General features: G+C 38.9%; 1 protein-coding gene across 5 annotated transcripts in view; it reads right to left on the bottom strand.

The window, feature by feature from the left end:
• The window catches only part of FRYL (FRY like transcription coactivator), a 177,895-nt gene that overhangs the window by 99,246 nt on the left and 64,819 nt on the right, over nt 1-13,830 (bottom strand). For 3 of the 5 annotated variants that reach the window (XM_036416848.2, XM_036416818.2, XM_036416838.2), the window contains exons 10-13: nt 9,768-9,866; nt 8,161-8,262; nt 1,649-1,752; nt 1,024-1,132 (exon numbers count right to left, since the gene is read on the bottom strand). In XM_036416848.2, coding sequence (XP_036272741.1) covers nt 1,024-1,132; nt 1,649-1,752; nt 8,161-8,262; nt 9,768-9,866 — 414 coding nt within the window. Of the gene's footprint in view, nt 1-1,023; nt 1,133-1,648; nt 1,753-4,097; nt 4,143-8,160; nt 8,263-9,767; nt 9,867-13,830 lie in introns of all 5 variants that reach the window. The other 2 variants (XM_045572781.1, XM_036416789.2) reach the window with 1 other exon arrangement.

Raw genomic sequence — 13,830 nt, 5'->3', positions numbered from 1 at the left:
TCCGCAGGCTGGTGACCGCTGGTCTAAATTATCTGTGGTGATTTCCTAATTTGGCAACTTTTTTTTATTATGGTGGAGGCAGCAGCCTCCTTGACAGCAATTCTGTAGCTTCCTCTTAACCATTCAGACTATTAGTGCTTCTGTGAACTACTTATATTCCTTAAAAAAATCCCTTTGGCTTCAACTATCTACAGTGGATCCTAGTATCAAGGACCTAGAGGTTAACACAAATTATGAAGACAATTTTCAAGAAAAAAAAACAAAAAACAACCACACACACACACACACACACCCCTTTTGAGATACTCAAGAGGTAATTAGAAAAGCACTAAGGGTGGGATCATACACCTTCCTGAGCCCTCCTGAACCAAAGCCCTTCCACCTGTGGCTCTCCTTTCCCTCTCCGCGTGTGCAGAAGCAGGACAAACTTATTTTGTCTCTCTCTCACACACACACACACATACACACACACTCTCACATACACACTCTCACACACACACACACACACACACACTCACACACATACACACACACTCTCACATACACACACACACACACACTCACACACATACACACACACTCACACACACACACACTCACACATACACACACATACACACTCTCACACACACACACTCACACACACACATACACACACACTCTCACATACACACTCTCTCACACACACACACACACACTCACACACATACACACACATACACACACTCACACATACACACTCACACACACACACTCACACATACACACACATACACACTCTCACACACACACACTCACACACACACTCACACACACACACACACCACACACCATTAACACCTTGTATTTTTTTTATAGCATACATTATTTCTTACAGCATACATTTATTAGTTCCACTGTTCAACAGTAATAAATATTTCATCATGCTTTCGGATGTGTAACAAATTTTCGGGCTCCAAGTGACTGCAACAGGTTACTCTCATCACTTACATGGGCGCGTGGAGCCTGAGGCGAAACACTCACCTGAGCGATGAACTGAATAATCTTGACAAATATATTGAGAGGTGTGTCACGAGGAACCACACTACGGGAGCCTTTTGGGAAGAGGGCTGACACGATGCTCATAAGACGGCTGCAGGGGAGAACATCAGTCAGGATGAGAGGACGACGTGAACGGGACATTCGCAAACTCCTCCTCCTCCTATGTCAGGAGAATTTATATTCCCCCACAAGGTACTTGTGATGTTAACTAAAATTCCGTTAGTGTGATAATGTTTTAGCGATATTTTATTTAAAATACACTTGGAGCCAAAACCGGTTCGGGCCAGTGGATAGAGCATCGGCCTGCAGACGGAAAGGTGCTGGGTTCGATTCCGGTCAAGGGTATGGACCTTGGTTGCGGGCACATCCCCAGTAGGGAGGGTGCAAGAGGCAGCTGATCAATGACTCTTTCATCGATCTTTCTAACTCTCTATCAGTCTCTCTTCCTCTCTGTAAAAAATCAATAAAATATTTTTTAAAAAAAGAGAAAACATAAAGCTCAATAATTCCATGAATTACTGCCAACTTTAATAAACAAACAAACAAACATCTAAACTGTCAGATTGGAAACAAATAAATAAAATACACTTAGAAAAAAGGCACTCACCTTTGAGTTACAGTGTTGCTTTCACATTTTATTCTAATTACATAAACCCACAACAATCTGTACAAAGATTCCAGTGCAACTCGAGACATTTTAGGATCTTTATTCTGTTTAGAACAAAAGAGAATTAAAGTAAGTTTTCTTTAAGTACTTGCAATCATTTAAGAACGGATACATTCTCTGTCAACAATTAATAGCCCTCACTCCTATCTTTCTTATTCAATCTAAGACAGGTTTAAATATGCAAGCATATATTGGTATATGGTAAGTATACGTTTGGTATATAGTAAGTACAGATAGCTCAAAAGTAACCATAAACAAAGGAAACCCAGAGCCACTCCTTATACACCTAAAACAAAATAATACAATATTCGAATGATAATAATACTTCTAAGAATTTCAAAATTACACACACACACCAACTTAGTTGATAATAAATGGTTCATACAATACTGGCATAATGATAGGATTACTAATCTTGGCAATTAACTCACTGCAACCCATGTACAGTAAAAATCTAGAATACCAAATGCTGTTACAGATAATTGCATTTATGAAATAATGCAAAACATTACTGAATGACTAGCCTAACAAGAGGAAATATATAGACTAGTGGGTTAAGAGCATGGTCTCTCAAATTAGGAGTGACCAGCCAAACCCCATCCTTGGATGCTGTCCTATCACTTGGTGCCACAATTTGCTCAGCTCGAAAAACGAGGCAATATGACACCCACCTCACACTCTCAGGAAATTATGTGAAAAGCACTTTGAAACACTGCCTGGTACATGATAAGGGCTCAACAAGGGTCTATACCTTCAATTATTTACTTAGAATCAGAACACTGTTAATTATTACTATTCAAAAATAGAAAAGTCTTCCATTTTAATCACAATCTGATCAACAAACCTCTTCTGCATACCAGCTATTATAAAAGGTCAAGTTCTCAAATGACCAGTCATGTAGAAATTTAATTGTGAATATTGAAAACACAGCTAATCATCAATTTTATTTGGAGAAACTCTTTATGCTGGTTGTAGGATGCATTTATTGCTATAAGTTAGCATTTATTTGGGTATTTTCTTACGATTGAACAATTATCTTATATATAGCAACAGACAAAAGGAAGTTCGTAAATACTAAGTAATTGGCCATTCTATTTTTGTTTTAAAATACAGAAAAATGGACATCTAACTGCTTATAACTAAAAACTATGCAAAAGTTGCAACAACTGAGGGTATTTTTACAAAAGACAACCACTAGAAAATATACTTTACCACACATTTATCTATATGAATATTTGATATAATTAATGGAATTATTACATTTTGAAAATGAAATGTATTTTAATAAACACTGCCTTTATAATTATTCAAAGTGTGCATAAGTTTTTGTTGGGACACCCTGATGTTACAAATATAATAACCAAGCTTTGGGCGCTACTTTCTTTTTTATTATACTGATATTGTTTAAAACCTAGATGTCAAATATCAAAATATGAATTCAATTAGTTTTATGTACACTCCAAATAATACTTTCACATTATTAAATTGTATTTTTAAAATATAATATAAATTATACATTAAAATATTTAATTTTAATTCCACATAAAAGTTATCTCATATAAATGCTTAAAGTATTTAGTGTATCATATTTTCTTAAGTGCTTAAGTATCTACCATAAAATACCCCACAAATCACCACAAAAATACATGATTTTCAAACTTCCAAGACTGACAACTATGTGAACAAAGCAGAATTACTTTATAATGAACAATAGCAAAACAAGATGAAAAGTGACAAAAATCAATTATTATTTATTTGACCACTACAATGCCGTGATCATGCCTAAATAATAAAAACACCTTAAACTGGCCTGAGTCTTAAACAAAGATATCTAACTGCCTCATTACAATTTTGGTCTAATGTAAATAGTCAGATTACATTAATAAAAATCCAATAGTATTAACTTATAATAAAATTTTGATATGTCAGTCAAATATGCTCTTTGGCAGCAATTATTTTATTCTTTCTTCCCTTTTTCTCTACTGCGAACCTTCCCTAAAATTTATTAAAAACCCAAATCAATCGGATAAAAGTTTTAAAAGTGTTGCAATAGAATCATATCCCAAATCTAAGCTACTGTCTCAGCTTCATTTGCAAATCTTCAAAAAATTTCATTTATAACAGCTAATGTAAAATAGACTATCTTAAAATGAGAAATCTGGTTAACAATCCACATTCATTATCAAATATTATAAATTCATTTTCTTGGGGCCTCCCTTTAATATTGAAACTGTAGCATGCTCCTGCTGTGTGGTACTCTTTTGCCACCATACAAGAACCAAGCCACGAGTAAATATTATTAGACATGCAATGCAATAATGGGTAAGGGGGGGGGGGGGGAGCCACACTTGAAGGAGATAAAGCAACGTCTTACATTGACACAACTCACCTGGAGTGTTTCTATTTGCTTTCTGATACTGTTGTTAGATGGCATCTAAATAAAGCAACGTGAGACAGCAAACATAAACATGAGATGCAGCACATGCATGTTAGATGAAAATAAGCACCAAACAAGACAGCTCCTCACCAAGGCCTCTATTTAGAAGAAATTTGAAATTTCCAAGACAGTGGCCAGAAATACTCAGAAAAAAAAAAAAAATCCTCTAATTTTTGGGGAATCATGGGATACATCTACAATACTCAATCTGAGAGAAAACACTGAAATTTTTAACAATCTAATCATTCCTCTCCAAAGCACTGCAATTGAACTTAAAAAAGTTTAATTTTTAAAAGAAATTAAGCATACACTGTAGAAAAAATTCTTCAAAATATTTCTGTGTGATATGTACTCTTATCCCTCTCTTAATTGCTCTTCAGAAACTTTAAAATCATTTTCACAGAATGAGCTCAGTTGATATAAAGATATGGGAAACTACCAAATTCTGTTTGGAACAAAAGTAACAGATTTAACATTTCCAATGAAAATAAACTGGATGTTCTCTCGTGCTATTTCTGAGCCTACAAGACTAAAATCCATTTTTTATGATCATCAGCTTCAAAAACTGGTATAATAATTTTTAAAAATCTTAAAGGGCCTTGAAATATATATTATTTTTATTTTTATGACTTTGGATGTCTTTTTAATATCCTAGAATTATAGCCAAAACATTTTCTTGAAATATCTGTTACAGCATCATTCCTAATAGTACATTAAAAGATAACATGGTAGACCAGAAAGAGCAAATGCTATGGCACTGAATGCATCTAGATGCAAATCTTATCTCTATCACTTTTTGGCTGCCTAAACATGGGTCACTTAGTTATCTTCTTTCAGCCTGTCACAGTAAGAAGTAAATGAGATACCATATTCAGAGAATCTGGCATATAGTAAAAATTACTAAAAATCAATTTTAAGAAGTATTAGATCTAATAAATGAAAAACTGTTATGGACATTTTTATTTTTTAATTAAGAGGTTACTTGAATTTCAAAACAAAATCAGTTTAGGTAAGCCCTTTACCTTGAGCCAGTATTTCCTATATATAAAAAACAAATTATACCTGTCACAAGTGATTAATGTAGTTTTCCCTTGAATGCTCAATTCCTTAACTAGACTAAGCCGCCTTGCCCCAGCATCTAAACCTAGTAAACAGGAACCAAGTCATAAAATTTCTGCTGAATAGAGCCTTAATGTAAGTTAAGGGTTAATGGCCAAGACAACTATACTCCAAATAGTCATGCTAAGTGGCTCTTATCTCCTTTAGCCTGGCAGATTAGCCATCCACGAGCATGGACAATATGCCAGAAGTATTTATCAGGAGGTAAGAATTCACAGAAAATGGAGCATTTTAAATGAAAGCCTTAAGACAAAAATAAAAAGTTAAGGTACTGCGAAAGAACTGCAAATATGTTAGGTGGAAATGTAGATATATAAAAAAATTCCAACAAGCAACAGAAAAGTATGAACTGTCATGAAACAAAAGCAACCTTCTAAGAACACTTAAATGCACATCCTACATAATAGTTAATATAAAAAACTGACCATCACTCCAACACAAAAGATGCCTGCCCCCATATGGTCAAAGATGGCCGCCCCCATGTGGACACAAGATGGCCTCCACAAGATGGCTGGCTAGGGAGGGCAGTCATGGGCAGTCAAGCCTACAGGGGAGGGCAGTTAGGGGTGAACAGGCCAGCAGAGGAGGGCAGTGAGGGTCACCAGGCCTGCAGGGGAGGGCAATTGAGGGGGGACCAGTCCTGCAGGGGAGGGCAGTTGGGGGGATCAGGCCAGCAGGGGAGAGCAGTTGGAAGGGACAAGGCCTAAAAGGGAGGGCAGTTTGGGCATTCAGGCCTACAGGGGATGGAAGTTAGGGGTGATTGGGCCAGCAGAGGAGGGCAATTAGGGGTTAACAGGGCTGCAGGGGAGGGCATTTGTGGGGAGTGAAAACTGGCCTCCCTCTGCCCGTGTACAAATTTTGTGCACCGGGCTTCTAGTCTTAATATATTTTATTAAAAGTATGAAGAATCACATTACCCAGCAAATTATCAATACCCTTTAAGTACCTCTCCCTATATATATCATCAAGATAAGGACAGAAAACAGTATGTAATATAACTAAGTAAATAAAAACTTATTTTCTGATTGCATGTCATAGTGTTGAATCAGCTTGATTTGGCTGTGGAAATTTTCATAAACAAAGCAGAATATATCATTTTTCATTCAAACATGAATCAATGCAGATCCAGGAGGAGAAAATTTTTAAAATATTTTTCAAAGACTTATATTTCCTATATACCGTATTTTTCGGACCATAAGACGCTCTGGACCATAAGACACACCAGTTTTTAGAGAAGGAAAATGAAGAAAAAAAGATTCTGAAACAAATAGTGTCCTAAAATATTTTATGTGCATTAAAACCCAACATCACAGTCATAAACACATGTAATCAACCCTGTAAAGTAAACAGCAGCATTTAGAACCATTTTAGAGCCGGGCAAGCACACAGAGACCACACAGAGCGGGCAAGTAAAAAAACTTTTTTTTTAAAGTATATGTGTAGGCTATATTTGGACCATAAGACGCAGGGACTTTTCCCCCCCACTTCTGGGGGGAAAAAAGTGCATCTTATGGTCCGAAAAATACGGTACCTTACAAAAAAAAAATCAAGGCATTAAAAAAAAAAGATATATATTGAATAAAATCAGAGAAAAGATATATAGGATAATGTTGTCTAATGCAGTGGTGGGCAAACTCATTAGTCAACAGAGCCAAATATCAACAGTACAACGATTGAAATTTCTTTTGAGAGCCACATTTTTTCAACATAAACCTTCTAATGCCACTTCTTCAAAATAGACTCGCCCAGGCCGTGGTACTTTGTGGAAGAGCCACACTTAGGGGTCAAAGAGCCGCATGTGGCTTGCGAGCCGCAGTTTGCCGACCACAGGTCTAGTGGATCATTCCTCAAGTGTGAAAAGGAGAGGCAGTCCTGTTTCTCACAAGACCACAATGAGCTGTGGGGCCAGAGACAAGTAATGGAATCTCTCTGTGCCTTGTTATGGCCTTGAAAGCATTAGGTTTTCAGTCTTAACCTGAGCTTAGAGCGATGACAGGAAATGAAAGCTCACATCTGCCTTTTACATGTCCTGTAAGCAAATTGTGGAATAGTAATCTGTGTAGCAAATCATCGAATATTAATCTGTGTAGCAAATCATTGAATATTAATCTGTGTAGCAAATTGTCGAATATTAATCTGTGTATCAAAACGGTCTTCAAATCAAGCATTCCTGTGACATGCAGAAGAGGATTATCCCTCCCCCACCAATGAGGAGTATCGCCGCCCCCTATTACACCCCCCTCCCCATCCCCCGCCTCTGTGTCAGCCATTAACAGCACTCCTTCCCACAGAAGGAAAGGAGATCCTGTGAGAGCTGCTAGCGCAGCATCTGGGCAAGATTAGGATCCTTCTATCTCCCAGTTTTGTTTTCAGCACTAACACAGACCGGACACAGATGTGCCTAATGGTATTGATTCAAGTCAGAATAATTTCAGGAGTTTTTACATCTACGTGGATCGAGTACCACACTTTAATTTGGCTGGGCATATGAAATGTGCTTTTAGTAATTACCTTATTATCAAGGCTTTTAAATATTATTCAGACTTGAATTAACATCACTGATTTTTTTTTCACACACAAAGTAAGTTTTATAAGATTAATACTCTACAGTTCTAAGGACTTTATTAACAAATACTGCTAGGTTGAAGATGCTATTAATACATCCATCATTAAAAATGTACAATTTGGCGCTCATGAAGACAAAACAACATTTTAATCAAAAGTTTCTTCATGTTTATACATGATTGATTCCCTATAGAAGGTATGAAGTATGCATAAAAAATCAAATATGGTAATTATTCAAATGGATCAACAGTAACGAAAGTTTATTACATGCTAGTCAATGAATATGCATAAGTGAATACACTACCAGGTCAGAAATGAGATTATGTCTTACCTTTAAGTGCGACAAACAGTTCTGTAGGAAAATATGCCAGTTACTTAGAAAAAACTGTTTCTGACTGACACATAAAAGGCAGGTGATCAGTGGATATAGAGCCTACAGGAGACAGATAAAAGAGAGAGTTAACACTTTTCACGACTAAGCACGGGACTGGTAAATTATATTTCGTCTATTCCCATCAACAAGGAAACCAAAAGACTCCAATTATGCAGTTTAACCATTTATAGTAAGAAACGAGACCTCAGAGAAAAGTAACAAAGCATAACAAAGGGCAAATTTTCTACAATGACCGTTCTCTGACCTATCATATCCTCCCTGAGTTAGAGCATGCTATTGTTTTCCCGAGCCATCCTCCTTCAAGCAAGACAGCGGTTACGGGCACGGGCCCCGGGATCAGAGGACAGCCTGGCACCGAAGCTCCCGCTTTCCATCTGCCAGGTGTCTGACACCAGGGAGAACACCTCACCAGCTCTAAGCCTCACTTTCCCAAGACGTAGAGTGGAAAGTAACAGTCACACACATCCTACGAGGTGGTGAGGCTTAAGGAAGACAAAGGAGGCAAAGCACTCAGTTCAGTGCCTGGGACTCATGTTTATTATTCTCTACCGTTAGTGGTCAAGCATTTGTCCAATTCTCCAAACTTTCCCCAAGTTGCATGAAAATTCAGAGAAATCCCTCAAACTTACATGAAATGGGCGGGTTATGTGGTGGGGAGTAAGTAGGGGGGAGGGGGAATCTCTGAATACAAAAGATGCAATTTTATTATAATGTAAAATAAAGGAATTTGTAGTTTAATACAAGAGTACGTTCAACCTTGCCCTTATTGTAAGACATACTTTAAAGCACCTGTCGAGCCAGGTGAAAACCTAGGATGCAGTCTGACTAACCTATCAAATACAGAGCTAGCAAAATTAAGAATAAAAATTTTTAAAAAGAGGAGAAAATATATTAAATTTACCTTATTTTATACTTTGGATATATGATAATTTTACTTTTTACAATACTCTTTAATCTCCACTGACTTCATAAAACAATTACTAAAATTCGTGCGGGGGGGGGGGGGGGGGGGAAGGGGGGAAGAAGAGGAGGTTCCTCAGCCCAGCCTGCACCATCTCCAATCTGGGGCCTCTTTGGGGATGTCCGACTGCCGGTTTAGGCCCGAACCCTGTGGGATTGGGCCTAAATCGGCAGTCGGACACCTCTCTCACAATCTGGGACCGCTGGCTCCTAACCGCTCACCTGATCACTCCTAACCACTATGCCTGCTGGCCTGGTTGCCCCCAACCGCCCCCACTTCCGGCCTGCTCACCCTTAACTGCCCCCCCCCCCCACCAACCTGCTCACCCCCAAGTGTCCCGCCCTGATGGCCTGATTGCCCCCAATTAACACCCCTGTCGGCCTGCTTGCTCCCAATTGTCCCCGCCTGCCAGCCAGCTCGACCTCAACTGCCTGCCTCCCTCCCCGGCCAATCTGATCACCGGTCACTGCCTTTGCCTTGGCGCCGCCACCATGGCTTTGTCCGGAAGGTCTCCCGGAAGGTCTTCTGGTCTGATTAGCACATTACCCTTTCATTAGTATAGATTTGAAATGGTTCTTCATACCAATGAATGCTTCTTTCGGGAGCTCAGTTCAAAAGTAGTCTGATAAAGCATCTCCACAAAATTTTTCAAACAGGGAACATTCACTTCATTTTTAACAGCCTAGGTAAAAAAGATAATGCAGAAAGTAAGAAAATGGTTACAAAGGTGGGTTCCAACTACAAGAACTTTCCGTAAGGTTTGAAATTGCTTAATACCTCCCTGAGGATCTCCTGCAAGTACAGTACCATAACGTGCCAACTGGCCGAACGTTAAGTCAGTAAGATAAGCGTGGTCCCTGCCCTGAGAGCACGAGGGGAGAATGCAGGCACGGGGACAGGTGGCATCCCAGATGCTGTCAGAGGAAGCTGAAATTCTCCGTGGTCTGGAGGCAGTCAGAAGGGACCGCTAGGGGAAAACCGCACAAGATACACCTAAGCTGAGTCCAACATCTCTTACCTGAAATATTGCAACGGGTTCCCATGTAACCACTCTGGCCTCGTAGCCCACGCTCCCGCCCCCGGCACTGGGATCAAGCCGCACTTAGCTAGCTTCCTGCTGTCCCTCGGACACATCATACATGCTCTGGCTTCAGGACGCCTGCCCTTGTTCCTTCTGCCTATGCTCTTCCCCCCGGAAGAGCAGGTCTCCCTCCCTCGTTCCTCCAGCTTCTGTTCAGCTGCCACCACCTCTGTGAAGGGGGTGATCTTTCCTAATCACTCTACTTTAAAATTTCAACTCCCTTACCATCTTGGCGATTCTCTACACCGTTTTTCCATTTCTCCAATAGTCCTTACCACCATCTGCATACTACAGATTGTGCACGAGTTTATCATGTTTTCCTCACAAGTCAACGCGACAGGAGCAAGGAGCCTTTCCGACCTTGGTCACCCTATCCCCTGTGCATACACGAGGACCCCGCACGCAGAAAGCAGTCACGACACATAAGAAATGAGTGAGGAGAGTCCAGCAGGTGAAGGGGGAGGAGGTAATGAGCGAGGCAAGAATGCCTCAGGCAGAACTGGCTGTGTGTGCAGAGGCGGTTGTTATGGGCTGGACCAGTGGTTCTCAATGTTTCTAATGCCTCGAATTAGAAACAGTTCCTCATGTTGTGGTGAGCCCCGACCATAAAACTACTTTCGTTGCTACTTGATAACTGTAATGTTGCTGCTGTTAATGAATCGGAATGTAAATATCTGTGTTTTCTGAAGGTCTTAGGCGACTCTGCTAGCGGTTCTCTCCGATGGTCTTAGGCTCCACAGCAGCGGTTCTCAACTTGTGGGTCAAGAACCACTAGCAGGGTTCCTGTATTAAAGGGTCGTGGCATTGGGAAGGTTGAGAACCACTGGGTTAGACTGTGCTGTCCCCCCACCAAAGTTCCTGTGTTGACGTCTTAAGCCCCACGTACCTCATGTGACCTTATTTCAGAACAGGTCATGGTAGATGTAACCAGTTAAGTTAGGATGAGGTCATACTGGGGGTAGCAGCTAATCTAACTTGACTGGTGTCCTTAAATTCGGACACAGACATGCACCTAAGAGGAACAGCATGCGGACATGAAAGCAGAGACTGGGCTGAAGCTTCTAGAAGCCAGGGAACGCCAGACTGTCAGCAAACACCGGAAGCTTGGCGAGGGGGACGGAACAGAGTCTCTGTGAGACAATACGCTTTTGTTGGTGAAGCCACCTAGCGTGTGGGACTTCGATAGGGCCGCCCTAGCAAACTAATAAACCACAGAAGGAAACGTGGCATAAAAGAATTAGGCAACTCAGTAATAATGGAGCATTGTCAAGCATCTTGCTTTGTACAACTGACTCCTTTTGATGGATTACCTTAAAAACTGTAACCTAACCCAAGTTAAACAGCTGGCAAGAAAGCACATTTTCAAACAAGGCGGAAGCACAAATGACAAATGGCATGGATAAGCAGCAATGGAAGCCATTTCTAAGAAGAGAAATCGGAGCACCTGTACTAATGATCCTAGCCTCGAGCTGCCACGGTTTTGTTAACTAGTCTGTTTCCTTTTTGATAAAATGAGCCTATTTCACATGGCCAAAAACCTGGGTGGGGATGGAAAGCTATCTGACTCAAACTACTTGCAAAGCTATAAATGATGTTTGTAAGTATTTAAAAAAATCTTCAAAATAGGGTTGGTTATTTCAAAATGATAAAGGTGCCCATTTAAGAGGATATCATGGTTCGAAACATATATGTGCTGAATAATAGAGCTTAAACATATACAAAGCAAAAACTGACCGAGCGCAAAGAGAAACTGATAAATCTACAGTTAGTTACATTCAGACTTTAGTACTCCTCATTCAGTAATTGCCAAAGGTAGTAGGTAGGACATCGGCAAGGTTATCATAGACAAATAATACTATCAACCATGTTGGGCCTAATTAATATTTTAGAACACTACCATCCAAAGATGGCAGTACGTACAGTCTTTGCAAGTGCACAGGGAACATTCATCAAGATAGAGGATACCCTGGCCCCAAAACAAACGTCAGTGCATTGCATGGGACTCATGCCATACAAAGTATGTTCTCTAACCACACATTAAAAATGAATAACTTAAAGATCTCTGGGAAAATCCCCAAATGTTCAGAAATAAAATAATATGCCCCTAAATTATCTATGGGTTTCATAAAGAGCATTATTAAAAAGTATTTTGACCTCTATGAAAATGAAAACACAAGATAACAAAATTTGCGATTTCCCACTTTAAAACTACTTAGAGGGAATTATAGCGTTAAATGCTTATATTAGGGGGGAAAAAAGGAAAGATCTGTAGGATCTCAGCTTCTACCTTAAGAAACAAAAAATAAACAAACAATAAAAGTGCAAATGAAAACCAAAGTAGAAGGAGATAATATAAATCCAAACAGAAACAAATGAAATAGAAACTGAAAAATAGAGAACATCAATAAAGCCAAAAACTAGCACTTTGAGAGGATCAAAAAAATGAATAAATGACTAGCCAGAGAGACCAGGAAAAAAAGAAGGAAAGTCAAAACTTAGCAATATTTAGAATGAAAATGATCACTAATGATACAATAGTATCAAATATACAAGTATATCAAATATACAATAACTATACTATAAAAACCCAGTGGCCCTAACACGGTAAGACCAAAGATCTATGCAGCAGGCCGGTGGGTGGGGCCATGCAATTTCACACCCTGGGCTTCTAGTACAGTATAAAGCTGACCAACCTGATACCAATAAATTTGATAATTCCCTTAGAAATGAACAAACACCTTAGAAAGATCTGAAAGCTCACTCAAGAAAAAGGAGTCTGAGAAAACCTGTCTTTTGAAGAAAATCATTTGGTAGTTTAAAAAGGCTCCCACTAGGAAAATTCCAGACCAAGAGGATTTATTGATATATTCTATCCAACTTCAAAGAAAGACTGAGAGCCAATTCTACACAAAGTCTTCCTACATAAATCACCTTGATACTAAAACTAAAACAGAAAACCACAGACCAAGAGCCCCAGGAACACAGAGATAGGTGCAAAAATTCTCAATAAAAAACCTTATCAAATAAAATCTAACAATACAAAAAAATCATATCATGATCAAGAGTTTCACCCCAAGAATGTAATGTTGATTCAGCAATTAATATAATTCAATATGTCATCAAACAAAAAAGAAAAACCATCTCATTAATTCAACAGACAGGGTTGGGGTACATTTAACAATATCCAACATTTATACCTTCTTGAAAAATAACCAACACTTCATAAACTAGAAATGGAAATAAATTTCAGCAATATGATAAAAGGCATCTATGAAAAACCTAAAAGTCACATCATATCTATTGGTAAGACTGGCAACTTTGGCCCAAAATATGAAAAGAAGTAAGGAGGTCTGCTCTGATGTGTGTGCTTTGTTTTGTTTTTAATCATTGTACTGAAAAGTGCTAGCCAGTGCAATAAGGCAAAAATGAAATAAAATATACACACTGAAAAGTATTTTGAACACCTGGAAAATGAAATCTTAAAACAATGGCATTTACTATAGCATAAAAATAAGAAATGCCTAGGATAAATTTAACAAAATATACTCAAATCTATACACTGAAA

This window comes from Pipistrellus kuhlii, unplaced genomic scaffold, assembly GCF_014108245.1.
Source record: "Pipistrellus kuhlii isolate mPipKuh1 unplaced genomic scaffold, mPipKuh1.p scaffold_m20_p_1, whole genome shotgun sequence".
Classification (NCBI taxonomy): Eukaryota; Metazoa; Chordata; class Mammalia; order Chiroptera; family Vespertilionidae; genus Pipistrellus; species Pipistrellus kuhlii.
The sequence above is the reverse complement of the archived record's forward strand: the minus strand, read 5'-3'. Positions and strand labels throughout refer to the sequence as shown.